Genomic DNA, 26999 nt, shown 5'->3' with positions numbered 1-26999 from the left:
TATATAGACTGTTATATTTCAATACTGCATCCTTTTCGATTAGATTGTATTGATATTGACTATTTTACTTATAGGAAATCAGCTATTAAATGCCTAGATCACTTTACGTTTAATGACTTTCTGAATGAAGTTCTAAATAAGGTCCTTGTTTGATGTGATGGAGGACTGTTGGTCTGTATTAAAATTAATTTAGGATGTCTGAGAAGTAAATTATTTTTGTGTGTGTGATCAACACTTTAAGATCCTGCCCTAAAATAAAATAAAATTCCCTAAATATAAATACGTATTTATTGTATATGTTACTTTTTTGTTAACTAATAGGTTATTGAAGAAAAAAATGAACTAATAAGGGATCTTGAAACCCAGATAGAATGTTTGATGAGTGATCAAGAACGTGTGAAGAAAAATAGAGAAGAAGAAATTGAGCAGCTCAATGAAGTGATTGAAAAGCTTCAACAGGAATTGGCAAATATTGAACAGAAGGCATCAGTGGTTACTAATTCTCTTCCAGAAGAAGCAGATAGTTTAAAACATCAGTTGGATATAGTAATAGCTGAAAAACTGGCTTTGGAACAGCAAATAGAAACCACTAATGAAGAAATGGCCTTGACAAAAAGTATACTTAAAGAAACCAATTTAAAAATGAACCAGCTAACACAAGAATTATGTAGCTTAAAGAGAGAATGTGAAAATACGGAAGAAATCCATAGTATACCAGAGAGAAGTGTTAACATGGCTGTGGATGATCTGAGCAGACACAAACCTGGACTAGAAGTAGTCCTCACTGAGGGTGCTCGTAAACCCCTAGAACATCCGACTTACCTCAAATCTTTTGAAGAAAACAGCAAAGTTTCCATAAGCAGTTTGGAAACACGGGTGCTACAACTTGAGAGCACTGTGAGTGCAAAGGACTTAGAACTTACCCAATGTCATAAACAAATAAAGGACCTGCAGGAGCAAGGCCAGTCTGAAAAAGAAGCACTGAAAAAGAAGATGGCCAACCTGCAAAATATACTTGAGGAAAAGGTGGCTGCTGCTCTTGTGAGTCAGGTCCAACTCGAAGCAGTTAAAGAATATGCAAAATTCTGTCAAGATAAACAAGCAGTTTCACCAGAACCTGGAGGAACAAATACACAGAATTTAAACCAACTAACAGAAAATGAGGTGGAGTCAAATGTGTCAGCACTGACCTTGAGAATATCAGAATTAGAAAGCCAGGTGGTTGAAATGCAGGTAGAAACTGCAGAAAAAAATGCTTTGGAAAAAGAAACGAAGCTACTAGAACTACAGAAGCTATTGGAGGACAATGAGAAAAAACAGGGAAGCAAAGAAAGGAAAAGAAGCCCTCTAGGAGATTTTGAAGTTCTCAAGGTTAGTTTGTATTTGATTTTTTTCCACTTAAACACCCTAAGAAACTAACTCTCTTTTCCCTGTTCCTTAAACTTTCTGCTAATTTATTAAATTAAATACAGTGTTCTTTACATCTAGCAAATCATATATAAAGGGTTTTTATAAAAAATGCTACCATTCCATACAGTCATTATTATCACCAGAACAGTGGATACAAACTATATTTTGTGGTCTTAAAATCACAATATTTATTTCACTACCATAGTCGTTAAGTAGAGCAGTCAGAAGAAACTTGGAAATGTTAAGTATAGCAAATGTCCTCTGGAACTTGTGTGGGTTTTTTCCTTTTTCCTCTAACGTGCATGTTAAGTAGTCATCATTCCTTTTAAGTAATGAAAATGTCAAAATATATTAGTGTTCTACTGAATTAATTAATGTATGAGTGGTAAGTCATTCACTTTTGCAGATTTTATACCTCATAATAGATTTCATCCTTTCACCCCTTTAAGCCTACTTATGTAAAGATCTGAAATCGCAGTTATTTCTTAGCATAGGATAGGACAGGTGTGAAAGGACTTTAATTTTCAAATTCTCACTTTATATATTTATAATTTTGAGAAGTTAATGTATAGTCCTATCTGAACACCAGAAATTAACTGATATATTAGGCTTCTATAAATATTTATTTTGTAAAGGATAACAATTCTTTCCATTTACTAGGCTTTTTCCTCCTAGCTCACTGGAACTATATAAATTACTGTAAATGATATTTAAAATAGTAATGTGGTGGGACTTTCCTGGTGGTCCAGTGGTTAAGAATCCACCTTCCAATTCAGGGGACGCGGGTTCGAACCCTGGTCGGGGAACCAAGATCCCACATTCCACAGGGCAACTAAGCCCGCACGTCGCAACTACTGAGCACATGAGCCACAACGACAGAGCCCATGTGCTCTGGAGCCTGCATGCTGCAACTACTGAGCCCACGTGCCACAATTAGAGAGAAACCCATGCACCACAATGAGGAGCCCGTGCACCTCAACAAAAGATCCTGCATGCCGCAGTGAAGATCCCGCCTGCCCCAACTAAGACCCAACACAGCCAAAAATAAAATAAATAAATAAAATAAAATGGTAATGTGACTTTCCATATATATAAAACTTCTAAAGTAACACCTGGTATCTTTTGAGGAAAGTGATATAAATATGAAACTTTTTTGAACGGGTAAACTGAAACTATTTTCATTAATTATAAAATTTTAGGATATGTTCTAATGACATGATTTACCTTTCATTCCCAGAAATATCATTCTTTTCTTACTGTCTCAAGAATATAAAATGGGGACTTCCCCGGTGGTCCACTGGTAAAGAATCCACCTTCCAATGCAGGGGATGTGGGTTCAATCCCTGGTTGGGGAACTAAGATCCTACATGCCGTGAGGCAACTAAGCCTGTGCGCCACAACTACAGAGCCCACGCACCCTGGAGCCTGCACGCCACAACTAGAGAAGAGAAAAAAAACCCAAAAAACCCGCACGCCACAACTAGAGAGAAGTCTGCATGCCGCACCGAAAGGTCCGGCATGCCTCAGCGAAGATCCCGTGTGCCTCAATGAAGACCCGATGCAGCCAAAAAAATAAAAATAAAGAAATAAGAAAGAATATAAAATGATGGTTGTGAAGAGTTTCCCTATTTGTTGAAAGAACATGGATCATTTTAACCCCTTTTATCTGATAAGCAGTCTTTCCTGAAAAAGCTTTATTGGAATGCACAAGTACCTTGAACTTGGCTTTGGTTTTTGAAAATAACGTGTTCATGTTTTCCACTGCCATTTAGACAACTACTGAGCTGATTCATACCAGTGAAGAAAATGAATTTTTTGGTCGATTTGAGACTCTTACAGCTGAGTCAGCAGCTACCAGAGAAGAACTTGCCAATTATAAAGAGAAGGCAGAAAAACTTCAAGAAGAGCTTTTGGTAAAATAAGTAACATAGCTCCAATTTCTACCTATCTTAATTTTATTTCAAAGTGTGTATTCTCTTATATGAAAACAAACCCGGATCTATAACTTAACAGCTAGAAAAAAATCTTTTGTAAATTTGATGAAAAGGTATTATATAGTTTCGTTACTGTCATCTTTCTTCTTTGGTTTTCCTTGGAATCTTTTTTAGGGGGATGCTTTTAATCTCTAGTCTGTTAATGAAAGAGGAGAAAGACATGTTAAAGAGTACTGTATATGCCCTGAGAACCAAAAGTAGAGGCTGATCAAATGATTTCACTTCTGTGGTAATCTGTGATTATACATATATGTGAATATAGATGAAAACTGTGAGTGTTTCTGAAATGTGATATTTTTAACTAAATGTTCTACTGTTCTATTCATTATGTTTTAGGTAAAAGAAACAAATATGGCATTTCTCCAGAAAGATTTAAGCCAAGTTAGGGATCAACTCAAAAAGGCAGAAGAGAAATTATCCCGCTTCTTAGAAAAAGAAGATAATACCGAGGTACAAGAAAACAGAAAGTTCTGCACGTTAGAGCCACTTCCTATAAAAGTGGGTAAAAGCTCTGCATCGCAGACAGATGGGACTCTCAGGGTCAACAGCAGCAATCAGACTCCACAAATTCTTGTTAGAAATGCAGGAATCCAAATTGATTTACGGAGTGAATGTTCATCAGAGGAAGTCACTGAAGTAATTAATCAGTTTACTGAAAAAATTGAGCAGATGCAAGAACTACATGCTGCTGAGATTCTGGATATGGAATCCAGACATATTTCAGAAACTGAAACCTTAAAGAGAGATCACTATGTTGCTGTTCAGTTACTGACAGAGGAATGTGGTACCTTGAAGTCAGTGATACAGTGTCTGAGATCTAAAGAGGTATTTGGTTTTCATAATGTGTTTTTTCAACATTCTATGATTTTTTTCCCCAGAAATCTATGTTTTTAAGAGACAAAGAAATTTGGGGCAATCTCTTCTTTATGATAAAATTACAATTTAAAATCTTTGCATTGTGTAGAGTCAAATAATAATGTTCCACAAAACTCCTGTGCAGATTTAGAACCCAATGTTATCATTCCTTAATTTAATAATGTCTCTTATTATTATGGTAATACCCATGAAGAAAAAAATTAAAGACTTACTGTAAACCATAGATATTTCATTTGTTGTGAAAGGTGTGACATATTTAATTTTTTTTTTTTTTTTTTGACAGCATTACAAAAGAACAAAACTATTCATTGGACCCTGTTTTTATTAAAGCAAAAAAATGTTATCTTCTTTTGTTTGTTTTTTTCTGATTAGGGCTCCTCAGTTCCTGAATTAACACATTCTGATGCTTACCAAACTAGAGAAATATGTTCCAGTGGTAAGTTATATAAATTTCTAGAATTTGTATAGTACTTGTTTAAAAAGAGTTTGTTTCTCTTTAATAGTCAATGGTTGTCTTTATTTTAGATTCTGGATCAGACTGGGGTCAGGGAATTTATCTTACACAAAGTCAGGGATTTGACACAGCATCAGAAGGCCGAGGAGAAGAAGGTGAAAGTTCAACAGATTCATTTCCAAAGAAAATAAAGGTACTAAAAGGCAGACATCTTTTAGTAAAACTTTCTATATTGAACAAAGCAGTTTATTAGAAGTTAGGATAGAAGATCTATACTATAGTAAGATCTCTCTGAAGAGAGAATTGCATAGCTAGAAGGAACCTTGGGGCTCTAGTTTTATTTCTGTATTCTGCAGATAATAAAGTACAGTATATTTAATAGTTATTTGTATGAAGATTTTTTTTTAATTTCTATTCCTAATATTTTTGTTTGCCAAAATTATTAAAGCAGTCTCAAAGACTAGAACTTATCTCCTACATATTTCTTTTGGTCAAATTAGTGCCTAATAATTAAATCCAAGAAGAGCACATTAGGTATATGTGGAACTTAGAGATGAGAGCTACACAGTCATAGGCTGTCTTCTGGGATTGGCTTACTCCTCCATAGGAAGAAGGCATTCAGTAATGGTAGGCTGGTGTTTCCTTTCTGCAGTGGCTTTTCTAAATCAGTCTAACTGGGATAAAACGATGTTAAAATTTGTTTCTCTTTTCGTGTCTGACTTTGCAGTCTTTGAAAAAATGTCCTAATTCTGGCTTTTGGGTTATTGGTTTCTAGGGATTACTGAGAGCTGTCCATAATGAAGGCATGCAGGTGCTCTCTCTTACTGAGTCTCCCTATAGTGACGGAGAAGACCATCCTGTTCAGCAAGCTTCAGAATCTTGGCTAGAAGAGAGAAGAGCTTACCTCAGTACAATCTCATCTCTTAAGGATTTGATTACCAAAATGCAAGTGCAAAGGGAAGCCAAGGTACTCAAAGAATATTACGCATCTAAAGAGCTTTATATGATTTTTATCAATCATAAGTCACTTTACAAAATAAATTGTCTTTTATGACGTATTTTCACATGAATTTCTATGTACTGTTTAAATGCCCCAAGTTGCACACTTGAAAATAAATCTGTATTCTCTTAGGCTTCTAATACTGATTTTGGTTAGTAGACAGGTATCATTTTTAGAACGGTTCTTAAACATGCTTATTTGAAAACTAACTTTTGTTTTTTATACTTCTGTTTTTTGTAGGTTTATGATAGTTCTCAATCTCATGAGAGCTCCTCTGACTGGCGAGGTGAACTTCTGCTTGCTCTTCAGCAGGTTTTCTTAAAGGAGCACGGTGTTTTACTAGCTGCATTTCAGACCGAGCTGACAGCTCTAGGTACTAGAGATGCAGTTGAATTATTAAACTGTTTGGAACAGAGAATACAAGAACAGGTATCAAAATGAAACTTTAAATAAAACTTTAAAACAAAGAGTGCTTTTTAATAGAAATGAGAAAATGAGCTATTGATTAGTTTTAGAGTAAGTCTGAAGGTTAAAATTTTAACAGGAACCACTAAGAATATTTAGGAGAAAAATTATTACCTTAAATGTTTTGTCTTATGTTAGAAAATAAGAAAGACTAAAAATTAATGAGCTAATCATCCAACTTGGGAAGTTAGAAAAAGAGTAACAAAATAAGTCCAGAGAAAATAGAAGGAATAAAATACCATCAGTTCTCACTATTTGCAGTAGTTAGATTCCGTAAAGCTGCTGTGAATGTTGAGCCATTGCCACCAGGGGAAATACGGGGTGGGGTAGGCTTCTGTGAGCACCTGGTGATGACATTTTTGTCAACCAGTCAGTACAGAATCTCGTTTTATGTGTGTTTCTGTTTAAAGACACCCTATTTACTATGTATTGTTGAATCATTAACATTGAACTCATGGCCAATAGCATTATAACTTAAACCTAAACAAAGATTTTCTAACACATGCAGTTTCTCTGTAATGTATCTTTCAGCCTTCTTATGCTTAGGCATACTAGACAGTACTTCATATCTATGCTTGGGGACCATTTTAAACAGCAAAATCACCAATAAAAAGCACAAAAGTATCAAAAATACAGCACTAAATAGATGGCAAAAAGGACACTTGTTTATAGTATAAGAGATGAAAGAAGGCGGCAGAGTGTCACTTTGTTCGACTTCAGCTAGGAACATGCACATGTGGCAATTTAAATTTTTTGCTGCTCTGTGCACATGTAGGAGATTAGTAACCATAAGAGCACCGCCAAGTATTGAATTTAGGGTTACAGATAAATTTTAATGAGTAGGCAAATTCTTAAATATGTAATCCACAAATAATGAGGCTCAACTGTAATAAGGAAAAAAAAATTAGTGAAATGCATACACTTGTACAGTAGAGAGCATAAACACGTTGAAAGTTGATTCTTTGAAAGGTTAATAAAATAGAAACTTTTCTGGAGAATAGGTTAAGGAAAATGATAAAGCATACTTCTTTAAAAATTAGGAATAAAAATGGGATTATAACTAAAGATATGGCTGAGATATAAAAGTAATAGAATACTATGAATAATTTTACATCAATTCAAAAACTTTGGTGAAATGGGCAGATATTTGCTTATGAAAGCTCATTCAGATCCAGCATTCCACTCCTGGGTATATATCCCAAAAAAAACCACACTAATTCAAAAAGATACATGCACTCCAAAGTTCATAGCAGCATTACTTACAATTACGAAGATACGGAAGCAGCCTAAATGTCCATCAACAAATGAATAGCTAAGGTGTGGTGTGTGTGTGTGGATGTATCTATGCTCCCATTGTAAGATGATTGGAGAAATGCCCTGTCTTTTTATTAGAAAGCTAGTATAACCCTGTTACCAAAATCAAAGATAATACGGGAAAGAAACTTTATGGGCCTATTTTATTCATGAACATAGATGCAGAAATCCTAAACAAAATATTAACAAGCCAAATCCACCAATGCATATTTTTTAGAGACACAATCACCTCATACTTATCCAGGGATGCAAAGGTAGCATACCATTAAGAAAAATTCATGTGACTCATCACTTTAACAAATTAAAGGGTGAAAAACCCCAGTGATCATCTCAAGAGATACAGCGAACAAATGAATGAATGCATTTCATATTTTAAAACAAATAACAAACTAAAAATAAAAAGGAATTTCATGAACTATATAAAAGGTATATCTTGCAAGAACTACAGCAAGCATCATATCTGATAGTTAAATGTTAAAAACATTACTTAACAAAGGGTTAAGTAGTTTGCTCAACCTTGTCCTAAAGATCTAGCTAGCAAAGAGAAGGGAGAGAAATAAGGGTAGGAATAGGGAAGACCCCTCATCCACTTACATAGAAAACCAAGAGGATCTACACACGTAGATTTTTTAAATCGATAGGAAAGTTTGGTTATGTTGTTGGATGTAAGATCAAGATGTAAAAATCTGATTTCTCAACAACAAACAAAATGTAATTTTATTTATGTATTTACTTTTGGCTGCACCACACGGCATATGGGATCGTATTTCCCGGACCAGGGATCAAACCCACACCCCCTGCAGTGGAAGCATGGAGTTTTAACTGTTGGACCACCAGAGAAGTCCAAAATGTAATTTTAAAAATAATTATTTACAACAGCATTAAATGGACAAATTCCTAAAAGTATACAAACTACTAAAACTAACTCATGAAAAAATAGAAAATCTGAATAGATGTATAACAAAGAGTTAAATTCGTAATTTTAAAACTTCTCACAAAGTAAAGTTCAGGATCAGACGACTTCACTAGTGAATTCTACCAAATGTTGAAGGAAGAATTAATACCAGTTCTTCACAAACTCTTGCAAAATAAAGAAAGGAACACGTCCCAGCTCATTCTATGAGGACAGTATTGCTCCGATTCTAAAGCCAGACAGAAATACCACAAGAAAAGAAATCTACAGACCAAATATCTAATGAGAATAAAACAACCAATGGAAAAATGGACAAGTGATATAGATATGCGCTCATGGAAGAAATAGAGAGTATCCAATAAATATATGAAAAGATGCTCAAATAAAATGTGCTATATAATTCATACTATGGAATCCTATATAACATTGAAAATGAGTGTGAAGTAGAGCTGTATGTGTCAGGCAGGATGGTTCACCAACATGTTCGGTGAAAAAGGCAAATTAAACAACAATGAATACAGTATAATGCCATTTATATAAAGTTTTAAAACATGTAAAACAGAACTGTGTATTTTTTAGGATATGTGTGTGTATGTAATGTAATATACAGAGTGCATGAAAATAACACCAGACTTAGAATTTGGTTATTTCTTGAGCAGATGGTGCAGAGGAGGATGTATTCAGGGAGTTGTACACAGGAGACTTCAGCTGTATAAGGGCTGTTTCTTAGGCTAAGTGCATGGGTGTTTATTATATTATTCATCATGTTTTATTGGGTGTTTAAAGAATTTTGAAATAAATGTGGAAACTATTATCTAAAGAGTAGATCCTAATGAGCAGGAAGAGAACATTAGTAACATCTTTCCAAAATTTTAGCATGTCATTCTTCTTCAGACTTCCTGGTTGTTAATTTTATTGTCTTTACAACTCTCTTGATTTTTTTTGTTTTTGTTTTTTACAGGGTATTGAATATCGAGCAGCCATGGAATGCCTCCAGAAAGCAGATAGAAGAAGTTTGTTAGCTGAAATTCAAGCACTGCATGCTCAGATGAATGGTAAGAAAATGACTCTGAAAAGAGAACAAGAGAATGATCAACCAAGCCAAGGTATGCTATATGACAGGCTCATGTGGTGACACAAATAGGTGAAACAACTTCACTTTATTATTATTCAGTTAAAACACATTTCTTCTTAGTCACATTTTCTTCTCATTCTCACATCAGGAAGTTAATCTACATTAATTACTCTAGGGATTAAAGGGGTGTCCGATTTGTTTCAAGAGATAACGTGTGTGTGTGTGTGTCTCTCTCTCTCTATATATATATGTATACACACACATATATATAATTTTTTTCTTTAATTTTTTTTAGAGTTGAAAAATATTTGTTTACATTAGGGTTCTCTGACCAGGCAAAAACTCATTCTCAGCTTTGGGAATGAAATAAAAAATGCTCAGTTATGCTGTGCCATCTAAGCTTATTGCTGCATCTTAAAAGCAACAGTTCTTGAATTTGGGAGGAGGAGGTAGTAGTGGAGGTAAGGGGGTTATTGCTCAGTCGCAAGAGAAAAAAATGCTGTGTGCACCAGACAGGCTGGTTAGGACATGCTTTAAAATAGCAAAGGACTTTGCTTTTATCTCCTGTAGAGGTTGAAATTGACTTTAGTTAGCTATGTGTGGAGAGAGAATGATGGTTAACTCTTACAGAATAATCCAACAGACAGCAATTTTCTGACATATAAACAGATATATTTAAGTTAAAATGAATAAGCATTGCCTTGATCAGGTTGTTTCGCCCATTAAGTTCATTGTCTTTCTTTGTTTTGAAGCTCTATGTGAGGATAACCTAAAAGAAAAAGAAATCCTCAATGGAAGTAACGATTTCTTTTTAATACCTTTTGTGTGTGTGTGAACTGTAACGTACATACAAAAAAGTGCAAAATGCAAAAATATACAGTATAAAAACTATTAAATGAATACCTGTGGAAACCTCATCCATGTCAAGTATTCCAGAATTCCCCTTCTGCTACTCTGTAGTAATATAGAACACATCTTCCTCTGTGGTACCCTAGAGGTAACCATTGTCCTGATTTTTTAACTACCTATTTATATATTCCTAAACCACATAAGTTTAAGGTTTTTCTTGCTCTTGAACTTTATCACTCTGTATATATTTGCGTCTTGTCTCTTTCACCTCTCTATAACATTCTTCTAAGTTACCACATTTATCTCTAGTTCATTCATTTTTGTTACTGTATAGAATTCCCTTGTGTGAATATTTCACAATTTATATATCCATTCTGTGGTTGAACATTTAAGTTGTTTCTACTTTTTAGCTATTAAATTCAGTCTCTTCTGCACATTGTTATGCCATGTTTCTGATGCATACATGCATGAGTCTTCTGGATACATACCCAGGAGTGGAATTGCTAGATCATAGAATACATATCATCAAATTTATTAGACAGTGCCAGACTGTTTTCCAAAGTGATCATATCAATTTGTGCACTTTCTAGCAGTACATGAAAGTTCTGTTGCTTCACATTTTTGCCAGAAGTTGATATTGTCAGCCTTTAGTTGCCAGTCTGGTGGGTGTGCGGTGGATTGTTGTTGTGGTTTGAATTTACATTTCTCTAATAACTGAATTGGCTTATTTGTGGTATGATTATTGGCTAGCTGGATTTTTGCTTTTGTGGTATGCTTGTTCAAATCTTTTCACTTTTCAATAGAGGAATCTTAAATTGAGCTGCAGCTGGAAATCATTAGAGATTAAAATGAAATTTTTCATCATATCTAGTGAAGACACATACATGTCTTTGTCTTCATTTCTGTTTAATATAAAGGTAGAAACACCTATACTTTTGCCAATTTTGAAAGTTACACCAGTCTCACATTTGTCATTGAAAAGCTGAAGAATTTAAATATCTTTAAATATTTTAGAGAAAACAGGTATAATGAGGTTACAAATTAAATATATCCCTTATATTTAGACATAGGATTAATTGCAGATTACTTTTGGAGAATTTATTAGTATTATTTTACTTAATTAAATAGGACCCTGTTGAAAGCTTAGTTAGTATCACATAGATACATATTTATAAATGTAAATCCTTAGACTCTACTCTCTAAGAAATAGTTTTAAAAGCCTAAATTAACATGAATACTCTAAAGCCAATGTAATTCCTGTCTCCTGACATCAGTAATATGAATTGTAATAGGAAGTAATGAACTTTGATAAAATTTTTTAAGTTAAAAATACATTTATGATAGAATAGAGAAACAGAAGAACAGAGTAAAAATCACCCCTGGGATCTCCTAAATCCTAAACTAATGACTATTAAAACCCAGGATATATGTCTCCAGACATATTTCATTGTGCATATGTACATAAGTTTATATTTTTTATAAAAATGGATCCTGATGTATATATTTCATTACATTTTTTTCATTTATTATCCTTAGGGATTTAAATATTTCACTTTGTTTTCATTGTGACAGACATATAGCAAGGGTTCGGTATGTTTTTAAAGAAAAAACCATTATCCAAATTGGTGTTTGGACTTCCCACTTTTGTTATGATGAAGTTCCTAGGGACTGTCTGCGAAGGAGGGCTGAACAAAACAAGCAAGCAATGCTAATCATTGTAGTCAGAGTTACAGGGTGACTCCTGCAAGTACTTCGGCTATCAAAAACCATTGGAATTTTTTAGTGTGAGCTATCAAAATTCTGAATGAACAAATATAAGTTCCTATTTATAGTATTGTGTGAACACCTCAAGGTTTTTTTTTTTTAATTTCAAGTCTTGTATCCAGTAATGAATTGTTAAGTTTTTATCATCCTTGTATATTTGTACAAAGTTCTGAAATCTTGACAATATAGCGCTATGAGGAAAATATGCATATGCATGTATTTATATAAATTGCTAACTTGGGGGCTGTAATCTTTTCACATTTGCTTTGTAGTAATCTCTTAAATAACAAGTCAGTTATTATCAACAAAATATTTATAAGCCAAATACGAGTTGCTAGATCATATTTTAAATATTAATAATTTTTCATTTAGAACTCTTGGAATATAATATGCAGCAGAGGCAGTCTCAAATGCTGGAGATGCAAGTGGAGCTCAGCAGTGTGAAAGACAGAGCAACAGAACTGCAGGAACAACTGAGTTCTGAGAAAATGGTGGTTGCTGAACTGAAAAGTGAACTTGCACAAGCTAAATTGGAACTAGAAACAACACTCAAGGCACAGCATAAGCACCTAAAGGAATTAGAGGCATTCAGGTGTGCCAAGCTTCCTAATTATAAACCTGTATTAGTGAAGGACTTGGAGTAATTTTGTCACAGACATTGTGCAGATCTTACAAAAATGTAACATTGTATATAATATTTAAATAACATGAAACTGTTACTTACAGGAAAAACTACAGTGGAAAGGAAGCATCCCAAATTTTTCCAAATGATAAACTCATGATTAGGTATTTTGGCATATTCTGTACGTGGCTTCAGTTCTGTTTGAGACTTGTTGTATAAGATACATAAATTTGACCTTCATTTTACCACCAAGTAATTTGTAGTGATATTTATGATCTCAATGGAATTCATGGTTTAGTTAGCTAAAATACGCAAAATTTTTTAAAGATAATGCTTGTAAAAAGGATAAATTTGTTGGTGTAAATACTGAGATATTCTGCTTGCCAAGGACACATTACAAGTATAGTCATTATTTTGAATTTTTTCACACACAAACTATGGTTCTTATGTTCAGTAGAAGTTAAAGGAAATTTTTATTCATATTACTTTGTAACAATAAATTGTTTACAATGGTAAATAATAACTAATAGTTGTATTATTAGAAACAGTTAATTTGACTGAACCACAGTCAAAAAATCTTTAATCTTTACATGGTTTATATTTTCCTATTTGCGAGTTTATTTTTTTATTATTATTATTTTTAATTAATTAATTAATTTTAGGCTGCATTGGGTCTTCGTTGCTGCACACAGGCTTTCTCTAGTTGCGGCGAGCGGGGGCTACTCTTCCTTGCAGTGCGTGGGCTTCTTATTGCGGTGGCTTCTCTTGTTGTGGAGCACAGGCTCTAGACACATGGGCTTCAGTAGTTGTGGCACGTGAGCTCAGTTGTGGCTCACGGGCTCTAGAGCGCAGGCTCAGTAGTTGTGGCGCACGGGCTTCGTTGCTCCGCGGCATGTGGGATCTTCCCGGACCAGGGATCGAACTCATGTCCCCTGCATTGGCAGGCAGATTCTTAACCACTGAGCCACCAGGGAAGCCCTACCTAGTTTATAATATGCCGCCACTTTTCAGTGGAAGCTGTTCTCTCTCAATAATATACTTGGTCGAAGTAGTTCTATGAAAGTTCATTTGTCTCTGTGATTTAGGTTGGAAGTTAAAGATAAAACAGATGAAGTACATTTGCTTAATGACACATTAGCAAGTGAACAGAAAAAGTCCAGAGAGCTCCAGTGGGCTTTGGAGAAAGAGAAAGCCAAGCTGGGACGCAGTGAAGAGCGGGATAAAGAAGAACTTGAGGTATTGTTATCTTTGTCTTTAAATGTCTGTGAAAAAATCCACAGTGATAGAAGAGAGACGTTCCTCTTCCTATAATGTTGACCTTAGACTCATTATTAGGTATAATAAGTCATTCACTATGTGTTGAATATTATAATGTTATCTGAAGTATTATCAGGAATTGCTAATGGTATGATCCTTTTTTGTTTTGCTGCATCCAAGGATGCATAGAGACTGTTCTGCTACAGCATGTGTTTTAGGAATTTGAATTAGTGCATATATAATTTGATAAATATGGCAATTGTGTCTTTTTAACGCAGAAGTAGTTTAGGTTCCTGTTTTCTCCTAGGGAAGGAGAGCAGTGATACTTTTCTGGCAGCAGGAGCCCTTGCTACTATATTTTAAGACGCTGGGCTCTCTCCCAGAGAGGCACACCCCACCTTGCACAGCTCACAGCTCAAAGCAGGTTGTAGTGCAGGCAGTGCCACTTTAACAGTTCCCCCTGGCTCGGAGCTCTTCTTCTATCCACATAATCCTGGTACTCGCTAGCTCTGTGCTAAAAAACTGGGTAGCCAGAATCCAGATGTTCCGCCCTGTTACTTTTGGGTTTTTTTTTTGTTTTTGTTTTTTTTTTTTTTAATGTCCACCATGGATGGTAGCCTCCAGGCACAGTGAGCTTTCTGCCTAGCAAGGACATGTTATTTCCTCAGGTATTGATTACTATATTTTAATCATTACAAATTTTTATAGGTTTTGAGTAGTTTGTCCCTAACCCTGCTCTCCTCCTAAGCCCTAGTATTTTTAGTTATGTGGTATGGTATTGGAAAATTCAAGGGTTTTCAGGAACTCCCATCACATTATATCAGAAATACTTCTATTTTCTTTTTTTTTAAAACTTTATTTATTTTATTTTATTTTTATTTTTGGCTGCATTGGATCTTCGTTGCTGTGCACGGGCGGGGGGGGGTTTTCTCTAGTTGCGGGGAGCGGGGGCTACTCTTCGTTGCGGTGCACGGGCCTCTCATTGCAGTGGCCTCTCGTTGCAGAGCACGGGCTCTAGGTGCACGGGCTTCAGTAGTTGTGGCTCGCGAGCTCTAGAGCACAGGCTCAGCAGTTGTGGCGCACGGGCTTAGTTGCTCCGCGGCATGTGGGATCTTCCGGGACCAGGGCTCAAACTCGTGTCCCCTGCATTGGCAGACGGATACTTAACCACTGCGCCACCACGGAAGCCCAGAAATACTTTTATTTTTAAAGGTTATTAACCCTAGAAGAAATGTACTCTGCTTCATATTTCTTAACCAGATATGATTAATGTTGGGAGAGAAAGTATTATGTAGCTTAGCTCTATTTTGTTGATGTTCTTTGATGAAAATCAACTGGCTGTCCAAATAATTACACTCTAACCACTGAAAATACAAGTTAGTAAATTGGATAATCAGTTCTTTTACCAGATACTATCAACTCAGTATTAATAAAGGCACAATTGTATACTTAATATTATTGAAAGTATTCTCAACAATATTAACATAAATTCTTAAATTCAACTTTCTCCTACAAGGATCTGAAATTTTCACTTGAGGGTCAGAAACAAAGGAATATTCAGCTAAATCAACTTTTGGAACAACAGAAACAACAACTAAATGAATCACAGCAGAAAATAGAATCACAAAGAGTGCTACATGATGCCCAGTTATCCGAAGAACGAGGTCGAAACTTGGAGCTTCAAGTACTTCTTGAATCTGAGAAAGTTCGAATTCGGGAAATGAGTAGTACCCTGGAGAGGGAGCGGGAATTACATGCACAACTACAGAGCAGTGATGATGGTGGGCAGTCTCGGCCATCCTTACCCTCTGAGGACCTCCTTAAAGAGCTTCAGAAACAGCTAGAGGAGAAACACAGTCGCATAGTAGAATTGTTAAATGAGACTGAGAAATATAAACTGGATTCTTTGCAAACAAGACAGCAAATGGAAAAGGATAGGCAGGTTCACAGAAAGACGTTGCAGACAGAACAAGAGGCCAACACTGAGGGACAGAAAAAAATGCATGAGCTTCAGTCCAAAGTGGAAGATCTTCAGCGCCAACTGGAAGAGAAAAGGCAACAAGTTTATAAGTTAGACCTTGAAGGAAAACGACTGCAAGGAATTATGCAGGAATTCCAAAAGCAGGAACTAGAACGAGAAGAAAAACGAGAAAGTAGAAGAATTCTGTATCAGAATCTTAATGAGGTAAATTGACATTTTGTTTTAAAATATTTTTTAAAAGAATACTGTAGCCGTGTGATCATATAATTTTGATATTGGATTAAATTATTTAAATAGCTATGTACAAATCATTTAAAAATGAAATCTATAGAAGTTTATTTGGAATAATAACAATAACTGTGTTCCCCTAAGAAAGAATGTGATGTGCTATTTATTTTATAATGATTGCTTTTTCTTTTTCTGTCCAAAATTGCCAGCCAACCACTTGGAGTTCAACCAATGATCGAACCAGAAATTGGGTTCTTCAGCAGAAAATAGAAGAGACAAAGGAATCAAGCTATCCTAAAATGATTGAAATGAGTGGAGGAGGAACTGGCTATAATCATGAATTAGAAATGATCAGACAAAAACTTCAACGTGTGGCTTCAAAACTACAGCATCTAGCCCAGAAAGCCTCCAATAGGTTAGAATTTTCTGCCTGACCTTTGGAAATGGCATTCTTAGACAAGCTGGACAGAATCTGTCTCTCACTCTTAGCTAGCCAAGGGTGGGAAATTAAAATTTTAACGTTAGTTCATGTTTACATTAGGAGGTGGTATTTCTTTAACAAATCTCATATACCTGAAAACAAATATCGTTAACATCCTGACTCAGGGAAAGAGAACACTTAATGTAAAGGAGAAGTAAGAGGTGAAGCAGTGTTGCCTGATTTGTAATGTTTGTGTTAGTCAACACTGCTCCTTGAGATGATATGTTTTGACTTTTTGCCCTTTTTTTTTTTTGAAGACTACAGTTTGAAACAGCAGATGATGAAGATTTTGTTTGGGTTCAGGAAAATATTGATGGAATTGTTTTACAACTACAAAAATTAACTGGCCAGCCAGGCGAAGAGGTAAGACTTTCTAAAAACACTGTATAGTATCGAGAGCAAATGAATCATTTGAAACTGGCACTGTATTTTCTAAAGAGTTTTAATTTTATCTTTTCATTTATTTAAAATATTAATAATGTTTGCCTTTCCCCAGTAGATGATAGTGAAAGTTTGAGGGGAAACAAAATTATCATTATTGAATAACTATGGTGACTTCTTATTATGTTATGAAAAGTTTCTTGAAAGAATAGTCTGTCTTTTACCCTCACCACTCCATGAAACCACCCTCAGGATGCTACCAGGGTGTTGACGATTGACGAATCTGGTGACTCTTTCCAGTCCCTGTCGTTCTTGGCTTCTTTGTAGCATCTGACCCTTTTGACCTCTTCCATTTTAAATACCCTCTCTTTCCTTACCTTTTGTGTTACTGTTCTCTCATTTCTTCCATTTCTTTCATCAATCACCTTCATGAGTTCTTCTTCCTATGCTGATCCATTTTTTTCCTCTAACTGTGAAAGCTCATTCATTCCCACAGCCTGAATTCTCAGTAGACTTAATTATTGAACAAATACTTACATTGGGCACCTACTATGTGCCAGGTACTATACTGGGTTCTGGGGCTATAGTGAACAAATCTGATAAAAATCTCACCTTTATGGAGCTTATCTTCTTGTGGACTATGGTTCTATTCTAAACCTTTGTCCTGTGGTCCAGGTTTATATTTTCACTTAGTTACAAGACATCTTTCCTTGGGGAAACATACCCCATAGTGACCCCTTTAGGAATCCCACAGGCACAATCCAAACAGAGCATCATCTTCTTTTCTCCTTCCTGTCCCAAACCCACATTTTTGGTCATGATATCACCCAGTTTAGAGAGTTGAAAGTCACCCTAGACCACTTTCCTTCATTCTTACTTGCACATCCAAGCAGTCACTAAGTCCTGTGCCTTCTGCCTCCTAAGTGCCTTTCGTCATTGCCTGCATTCAGGCCTTCAGCATTTCTCACCTGGACTGTTGGCAGTAACTTCCTGATGTCTCTGCCTGACATCAGGATCTTTCTTCTCTCATTTACTCGACTTTGCGCAGTACTATCAAAGGAATCTTTCTCACACGTAAATTTTGTTTATGGCATGCTCCAGCCTAAAGCCTTTCATGGCTCTTCACTACCTACAGTTAGGTCTGTTATCCATAAAATGAAAGCAACCTTTACTCTAGTCTTAACAAGCTTGTTTTAGCTCCTTAAAAGCAACACACTCACGCCCAAGCCTTTGTGCCTTTACACGTGCTCTTCCTTCTGCTTAATATGCCCTTCTTTCCTGCCTAGTAAAGTCCTACTTATTATTTAAGACACAGCTCAAGCACTATTTCTTCATGAAATCTGTTGTTCTCAGTGACTACACATTTTATATGCATTATTCGTAAAAGTTTGTGCTTATATGACCTTTTGCCATTTTGTCTTTTAGCCTACCTTAAGGTCCCCAAGTACTTCTTGTGGCTCATTAACTGAAAGACTACTAAGACAAAATACTGAGCTGACAGGACATATCAGCCAACTGACTGAAGAAAAGAATGATTTAAGAAACATGGTTATGAAGCTGGAGGAGCAGATCAGGTGTTATCGACAGACAGGAGCGGGCAGAGATTATGTACGTCTTTTTTTATCATGGCAGCGTACTAAGCATCTGATTCTTAGTAGGATCACTGGAAATTTTTATTTTATTTATTTATTTTTATTCTCTGCCAGATTCTGGGTTATATATGTTCAGAATCTCTTATCCACACCCTGTCTTGCACTTGAGAAAACTGAAGTCAGTAGTCAAACCAAGATATACTTATCTCCAAAGCCAAGTACTTTGCTACCTATGGACCAATTGCAGATACATGTGAAGAAGTGTTCACATGTGCATTCTGCCTGTTCTTGTCAGTTATTTATCAGTAATTGTGTTCATAACTCAAGTGGAAAATGCCATTAAATTACATATTTCAGTCTAATAAACTACTCTGGGAATTTATTTAAATTTTTTCCATTTAAAAACTACAAAATACTAAATTGCTAGCTGTGTTACCATCCAATATAAAGATAGGAATGACCTGTAAGACCAACTGTGTGGTCAGATGCATGATAACACATCCACACAGCTTCTGTAGAGACCCACTTCCCTATGTACAAGTTGGGGTTTTTTTCCCCACTTCTCCAATGTCCTGTTTCAGGCACAGGCTCAACATTTGAACCCAGATGGTCCATTTTTAAAGTCTACAAAAAAAACAAGCGAAAAAAAGGGAATTCCTTGGTGGTCAGTGGGTTAGGACTCTGCACTTTCACTGTCATGGCCTGGATTCAGCCCCTAGTCGGGGAACTAACATCCTGCTAACCTTTAGTGCAGCGCGGCCAAAAAAAAAGGTCTCTAGACTTTTTTAGTTGAAAGCTCTACTAATCCAAACATCTTCTCTGGGGCCAGGCTTTCACACGGGTTTTTAGTTGTAAAGTTAATCTACTCAGCAAGGTCATAAACTTAAAAGTTAGTGGATATTCTTTAATGTCAGTTGAGATTGGCTTTGAACTTCCCTGTCTGAGGTTGGAAAGCTGAGCATTCTATATCCCCCATAGGGATACCTTTAATGTTTAATTCAGATTCTTCTTCAGAAACTTGTTCTTTAAAATCATGTTAAGTAGGCTCTGGCTTCTGCAGTCTTCTAGGTTTTCATTCAGTGGTGGCCCCAACATTGAAGCCATCATTGCTTCAGAAAAAGAAGTCTGGAACAGAGAAAAGTTGACTCTCCAAAAATCCTTGAAACGGGCAGAAGCTGAAGTATACAAACTAAAAGCTGAACTAAGAAATGAAGCCTTACTTCAAAATCTGAGCCCTGATTCTGAGCACGCCACTGTAAAGGTAGGAGACATCTTCCATCTAAATGTATACTAAAATTGGTCCTCTTCTTTTGCCTTATTTCATCTATCACTAACCTTAATTGTCAGACTAAAGAATTTTAGGTGGCACTCAGGCTGTGTCTCTAGGTCTCTGTACTCAGTCATTGAATGCAGATCTCTAGCTGGTCACAAAAAAACTGTGGTGAAGCATGCCCAGGTTTGGGATCAGATTAAGCTCTATTAATGGTCACAGAGGCAGCACCTTGAGCTCATGGTCCCACTTCCCACAGTCTCATCCCTAAAAGACCAACAGAAAGTTAGCTTTTCAACTCCCAACAGAAGCTCTCTACTACTGTCAGTATTAGAGGATCATGCTCTGTAAGTGGTAAGCCCTCTGAACAGTCTCTCTAATGACTAATAATGAATATTGTAGTACAACTACCTTAATCAGTTAACATAAAATCCAAAAAAAAAAAACAAGGAAAGAAAGAAAATGTTTGGAATATTTATTCCAGTTATGGAGTGAACATAAATGTGTGACTCTTAAAGGGACAGAAAACATTAACATTGAAAAAGTTAAATAGATTAGTGATGATACTAATAAAGTAGCTCTATACAATTAAAAAAACTCAGGTGATAATGCAAACACAAAAATTTTTGCAATAAATATGATGAATAGGAGCTAAAATCCATTCACTGAAGGGAGGCAGAAGTATAAAGGTTTAGCTTTACTTTTTACCTTTGCTGATAAAGTAGAAAACAGTGATGGGGTACCTGCCATTCTACTACTGCCACTTTTTTAAAATAAAGTCTAGGTTATCTTTCCCTAGAGAACAGTTTGAATAACTTCTTAATAATGTCTTTATGTTTTTCTTTTCTTTAAACATAGAGAATTTATGGCAAATACCTGAGGGCAGAAAGTTTTCGGAAAGCTCTCATTTATCAAAAGAAATACCTGCTTCTGTTACTGGGTGGGTTCCAGGAATGTGAGGATGCCACCCTGGTTCTGCTTGCCCGAATGGGGGGACATCCGGCCTTCACGGATCTAGAGGTGATCACCAACCGTCCAAAGGGCTTCACCAGGTTTCGGTCAGCTGTCAGAGTGTCCATGGCAATTTCGAGGTAAAATACTTGAAAGAAAATGCATTTTAATCGACTTTCTAAAGAGATTAGTTATTTTCAGTCCTCTCTCTTTTCTCTGTCCGTTGTGCTCCATATTCATATAGTATAAGACACGTGCCATCACTGAAACATGCCTGCTTCTTTCTAGGTTTTCATCCTTTTTAGTCAGGGATACTTTATGTTATACTATAGAGAGCCTATGAAAAGGGCCCTCCCAGAGGCAGGCAGCCAGTGACTTGGCTGGAACATCCAATCTGGGTTGTCTCTTTTTTTTTTAATTAATTAATTAATTTAGTCTCTTTTTTTTTTTTTTTTTAAATCTGAATAAGTCCATGAACTAGTTCAGACATATAACTAAAAGAGATCATAAGAGAGAAGAATGTTTTTTGAAAAGTTACTTAGGCTGACACACATTCATTTTCTTCATTACTAAAATAACCCACTCTCACAGCCCAGCTATAGAAAGCCGTGGCCTGACTCTGCATTGGACTGTGCTGTTGCTTTTGTCACTCCTTTTCTGGTAGTTCCAAGCTAGGAACTCTGGTGCTAGCTGGTATATACCCAGACACCTAGATACCTTCTCCATGCTTCCTCTCCCTTTTACTTCTGTAGGAGCCAGACAGTCTCAAAGGAAATTTTTTTTTTAAGTATTACCCAATTCCGTTGTATTCGGGTTATTTACAAGTACCTCAAAAGATCACAAAGGCAGAATAAGAGGTGTAATTAATGTTTTTGTGTACTGAGTAGCATCTGCTGGCTTTCAGCTCCTCACTGCCCTTCTAGACCAGCCTCCATACTGCCAGGGGCTTACAGCCTGCGGATGGTGTCTTCCAGACTCCTTGCCAAATGGCGTCCTTTTTGGTTCTGTCTTTTCTTGGCAGTAGCACAAGAATTAGAAGGTTGGAGAAAGCAAAGAGCTCTCCTTCCTCATCTTTTCCTTTTCCTTTGTCATCTTTCATTCCCTTCATCACCTTATACAGCTTGTACAGGGTTAAGTGCTGGGAGATGCATTGATAAAGAAAAAAGACATAATCCCTGCCTAAATCCCTGAAGGCAGCTCACTTTCTAGTGGGGCATACCGATATGCACATAATTTAGGAGACACTAAATGACAGATCACAGGAGTTAGCTATTAATTTCGATTTCAAGAATTCGGGAAGGCTCCATGAAAGCCAGTTGCCATTGAAGGGCTTCACTTTTTCACCCTCTTTTTCTTGACCTCTTATATGTTTATTGTATTTTGACCCTCCTAAAACTGAGCCTTGAAAATAGTTGGATTAAGAAGTCAAACCTGGTGCTCCAGAAAGCTCTTTGGGCTAGGACGGGGCAGGCAACAACTCGGCTACAGCTGAGCTGTGACACAGCCTCCCCTGTTCCTTTTGAAGCCAGCACTGTTTTTCATCCCTGATTACATGGCCTCACTCCTTTTCCGTTTTCCCTGCTCTTTCTTACTGCCAATTTAAGGGTCTTTCTGTTCTCTTTCCATCTCATCTGCCCTTTAGTCTCCATTCTTTCTTCTTCTTTTCATTTCTTCTCACCCTTTCTTTGCCCATCCAATTAACCTCTTCTGCTTTTGCTCTTCATCTCTTTATGTCCCATGTACCTCTAAAGCCAGAACCTGGTACTGGCAAAAGAAGAGACCTCTGGTGCCTCATGGGAAGCCCTGTTCTTCTGTTCCAGTCAATTTTGCCACAAACCAGGGGACATTTGCCTAATCTTAGATTAGGCAGTCATGTGATTATATTGAAATTTGTTCTGCATTCATATTTAAACGTATGACTTGATTTTTGTTTTAAGTGTATGTTTATACTCTTTACACTATAGATGTTCTGTGAAATTTTTTCTTGGGATCTTTTTTAGAATGAAATTTTTGGTTCGACGGTGGCATCGAGTCACAAGTTCTGGTTCCATCAATATTAACAGGGATGGCTTTGGACTGAATCCAGGTGAAGTCAAAATAGAATTTTTTCTTATGTTGATGATGCTGTAAAATTACTGCATGTGTAATACCTTCCAAATAATGTGTTCTGGGACCTGTGTTCTCCAAAGACAAAGCCCTTATAACTAACAAAGCTGGGGACCTTGCTGTTCTAAAGAGTAGTAAGAGCTGATTTTTATGGAGCACTTAGTTCACACTAGGCCCTGCTTTTTTCCGTGTATTCTCATAATCCTATGATGTAAGTACAGTTACTATTCTTTTTACTTTACAGACGAAAAACTGAGGCATGGAAAGCATTTATCATTTGTCCCAAATTACCCAGTAGGAAGTGGTAGAGTCAGCATCGAACCCTGACAGTCTGGCTCCAGAGCCCACTCTTTTCACAACTGCATTTAAGGCTCTGGTTCAAGATAGGATTGCTGTTACTCTAGTATATGAAAGTTTTTATTTGAAATGTTCATAATTTAGCAATATTCAAACAGGTTTCTGTTTACCAATAGGTGATATAACAGTTAAAATTCCTTCTCTCTACACTGAAACGTTAGGGCTTCAACATTTCAGGCAAAAAGGATGAGGTCAAAAGCTGGGAAGCACACAGAATTACAGACACACAGCATATCTGATATGTATAGTAAACCACCTTTACATGTTTTACACAGAGAAAGAGGAAAATATATGTGGTACTCTAAGCAAAGTGTTTTTGAAATACGCATCCTTATACTGAAACAGCTGAAATTTGCACCATAATTAATTCTGTGTTGTAAGTTAGCATATTTTGGTTTCAAGTTTTTTCCAGTAAAAGCCAATATAATAGAGTGATAAAAGGACTTGGCTGTATTCATCGAATATTTTTTATCCACGTTGCCTTTTCTGTCAAACCACACACAGGCACCCCTCACTTCACCTCTAGTTAAAACTAAGAAGCGGTCTTTAAAAAATCAAATAGTTTATTTTCTTAGAGGTATAGTTCCAGATTATCGGAAATACTAATATCCAAAGGTAAATGAAACAAGCTGTACTATTGTTTCTCTCTTGTAGCAAGAATAATTGAAAGTGACTATAAATAGGAGATAGTAGTGTAGTACAGTATAGTAAGTCTTTTGAACCCTTATCTATTTTGTAGAAATTTTTCAAGGGCTTGGTATTTTTTTTCTTTACAAAGGTACATTTTGGATTACTTTAGGTGCCGAAAAGACTGACCCATTTTATCATTCTTCTGGTGGGCTGGAGCTATATGGAGAACCAAGACATAGTACGTATCGCTCAAGATCAGATCTGGACTATCCAAGGTCTCCTTTACCATTTCAAAATAGGTAAGAATTTGATGAAATCTGTACTAATACTTAACAGAGAATGAAGGACAGTGTTAGGGCTTTGACTTCTTTGCATTGAAATAGCTAAATGTGTCTTTAGTTATGTATTATTTACATAATCTAAAGCTCAGAATCAAAAACAGTTTTTGAATTTGTAACTGGTTTCCAAGGGTATAGGAAACAGAGCTGATCAAGTGTTATTTAGTATATATGCTGTGGCTAGACATCGAGAAAGGTATTAACTAAAATTGAGAGTCTGGAATTATGAAAACACGTCTAAAGTTTGCAGGACAAGATGCATTTATACATATGCAGCCTTTATTGATGGCCTCTGCAATAGGCAGTGTACTGGACATTCTTTTGATGACTTAGTAGCTGCTTTGAATTTATCAAAGAGTTTTTTCCTTTACACATGACTCAGACTCAGTAGTATGGGGGATATAGATTGAGCAGTGTACAAGTGGTCTACCTTTTGAGGGTAGGATGGTGGTAGGCTGAGTTACTTGTATTGTTTCTGGATAATTGGGATTCATGTTCGTATTTTTAATCTCATAGGTACCCAGGTCCTCCAGCTGATTTAAATCCTGGTTCCTTAGCATGTTCTCAGCTTCAGAATTATGATCCTGACAGAGCCCTGACAGATTATATCACTCGGCTAGAGGCACTGCAGAGACGACTTGGAACTGTACAGTCAGGTACCCTCAGGTTAACCAAGTATTGGCAGCACCATAGTGCTTGATAGACCCAGAACGCTTTCTCTTTCTGAAATTCCTTGACCTTCCTCATTAGGATAATCAAATCTTACAGTTCAGTGGCTGAGTTACCAGGCTAGACTTTAGGAATTTAAGACAAAACATGATTTATCACCCTGGATCCCATTCTCAGCCCCCAAAAATTCCTGCTTGTCCCATTGAAAAGATTGATTAGGTGAAATGCACGACGAGCACCAATGTGCACAGTACTCTGAAGCTTACACAGTCTGCTAGAGAACTTGTTCCTAAGTAATACATCGTGAGGCATGCAAATAAGGGATAGCGAGATGAGAGGAGGACGCAAGTACTTTAAGCACTTACTGCAGCCATTATCTCTACTAGGACCTTGTACTCTTACATATGATCCAAGGAACCCATCCCATTCAAAAGACTGTAAGAATGACGTTTTATTTTTCTCTGCTCAAAAACACACGCAAAAAAATTTATTAGTAGAAGTGGATTCCCTTCCTTGTTTATTGTGAGAAAACCCTCTTTTCCTGTCTCTCTTCAGTTCACTCCTGATTCAAAGGTTTTGAATCATTTTAATTTAATGAGCTGTTAAGTCTATATATATATGTTACTATTATTAGAGACCCTTTTTTCCTACTATTCCCACAAAATAGATAGGACTAATAACCAGTTATTTAAGTTAGTAGTTTATCTCTTCATACAAGAAATCACCTAATCCAAGAAACTTGTAGTTGTAGGAAACTTTTATTATCGTAGCTGGGCTTTGTTGGTTTGAGCATCTAAATTTCACAAGACCCAGATTTTGAAGACCAAAAGATATTTCAAGAGGTATAGAACATTCAACCTGCAGGGCACTTTACAGAGAATCTTAACATTAATCTCACTTAGCATGCTATGGAGCCAGCTACAGTGACTTTTAAATATATATTAAAAATCCCTTTTAAAAAATCAGTTCAGGTCTGAATAAGACTTTTTTAGAGGAAAAACGAAGCATTTTTTAAAAAATGATGGGTAATAATCTTCTGCCCATCATGAACCAGTTAGCCTAAGTCACAATCTAATTTGAAATCATTGAACTATCCTGTTCCTGTCTTATAGGTTCAACTCAGTTTCATGCTGGCATGAGAAGATAATCCTTTGAAACATCATGAATCGAAGTGATTTTAAACAAATTCCCTTTTGTAAATCAGTGGTTCTTTTGTGCTTTTGTATTGTGGATATTCAATGGGACCAATCCAAACACAGCTTATGATTGTATACAAATCCCTTGCCAGCACATGAAAACAAACTGGAATTTGTATATATAAGCATTGTGTATGTATTCATGCACAATAATCATTAAATTACATGTATATTTGTGGAATGCTAATTTAAATGATTAAATTATAAACATCGTGTATTTATCAAATGGGTGAAAAGATTAAACTTTTGGCATTATGTTACTGTTGAATGTGTAGCTTGAGGTGTCCTGCACTTTTCTTATAAGGCTACTGAAGTTATATGTTTCTGCCTAATATATTTGCTACTGGTGATGAAGACAGATAATATCACTTGTAGAGACTTATTTTTGTATAATGGTAGAAGTTTTGAATTTTATGGGATATTTTGTCAAGTACTGAAATAAAAATGACTTCACCATTTTAACTACACTGTATTCGAACCTTCTTCATTTTTAACGAGCCATAGTTCTTGGTGCATGTCTTAGTACGTTCGGGCTGCTATAACAAAATACCATAGCCTGGGTGGCTTGTAAAAACAATAGAAATTTATTTCTATTCTATTTATTTCTAGTTCTGGAGGCTAGCAAGTCCAGGATCAAAGCGCCGGCAAATTTGATGTCTGGTGAGAGCCCATTTCCTGATTTTGTAGACTGCCGTCTTCTGTGTCCTCACGTGGCAGAGCGGCAAGGGGGCTTTCCAAGGTCTCTTTTATAAGGGCACTAATCCCATTTGTGAGAGCTCCACCACCATGACCTAATCACCTCCCAAAGGCCCCACTTACAAATACC

The 26999-nt window shown here is 36.2% G+C and overlaps 1 protein-coding gene across 7 annotated transcripts in view; it reads left to right on the top strand.

The window, feature by feature from the left end:
* The window catches only part of AKAP9 (A-kinase anchoring protein 9), a 148999-nt gene extending 122378 nt beyond the window's left edge, over positions 1-26621 (top strand). For 3 of the 7 annotated variants that reach the window (XM_068550692.1, XM_068550691.1, XM_068550687.1), the window contains 20 exons: positions 322-1371; positions 3183-3323; positions 3741-4229; positions 4653-4716; positions 4806-4927; positions 5510-5701; positions 5975-6163; positions 9388-9532; positions 12487-12706; positions 13822-13972; positions 15510-16178; positions 16412-16617; positions 16941-17046; positions 18490-18672; positions 19717-19917; positions 20785-21017; positions 22878-22963; positions 24119-24269; positions 24825-24964; positions 26090-26621. In XM_068550692.1, coding sequence (XP_068406793.1) covers positions 322-1371; positions 3183-3323; positions 3741-4229; positions 4653-4716; positions 4806-4927; positions 5510-5701; positions 5975-6163; positions 9388-9532; positions 12487-12706; positions 13822-13972; positions 15510-16178; positions 16412-16617; positions 16941-17046; positions 18490-18672; positions 19717-19917; positions 20785-21017; positions 22878-22963; positions 24119-24269; positions 24825-24964; positions 26090-26124 — 4773 coding nt within the window. In that variant the 3' untranslated portion in view covers positions 26125-26621. Of the gene's footprint in view, positions 1-321; positions 1372-3182; positions 3324-3740; positions 4230-4652; positions 4717-4805; positions 4928-5509; positions 5702-5974; positions 6164-9387; positions 9533-12486; positions 12707-13821; positions 13973-15509; positions 16179-16411; positions 16618-16940; positions 17047-18489; positions 18673-19716; positions 19918-20784; positions 21018-22877; positions 22964-24118; positions 24270-24824; positions 25530-26089 lie in introns of those variants that run through there. The other 4 variants (XM_068550693.1, XM_068550690.1, XM_068550689.1 and 1 more) reach the window with 4 other exon arrangements.
* The last annotated feature ends 378 nt before the right edge of the window (positions 26622-26999 follow it).

This window comes from Eschrichtius robustus, chromosome 8 (genome assembly GCF_028021215.1).
Source record: "Eschrichtius robustus isolate mEscRob2 chromosome 8, mEscRob2.pri, whole genome shotgun sequence".
Classification (NCBI taxonomy): domain Eukaryota; kingdom Metazoa; phylum Chordata; class Mammalia; order Artiodactyla; family Eschrichtiidae; genus Eschrichtius; species Eschrichtius robustus.
This window is presented reverse-complemented; position numbering and strand designations above follow the sequence as displayed.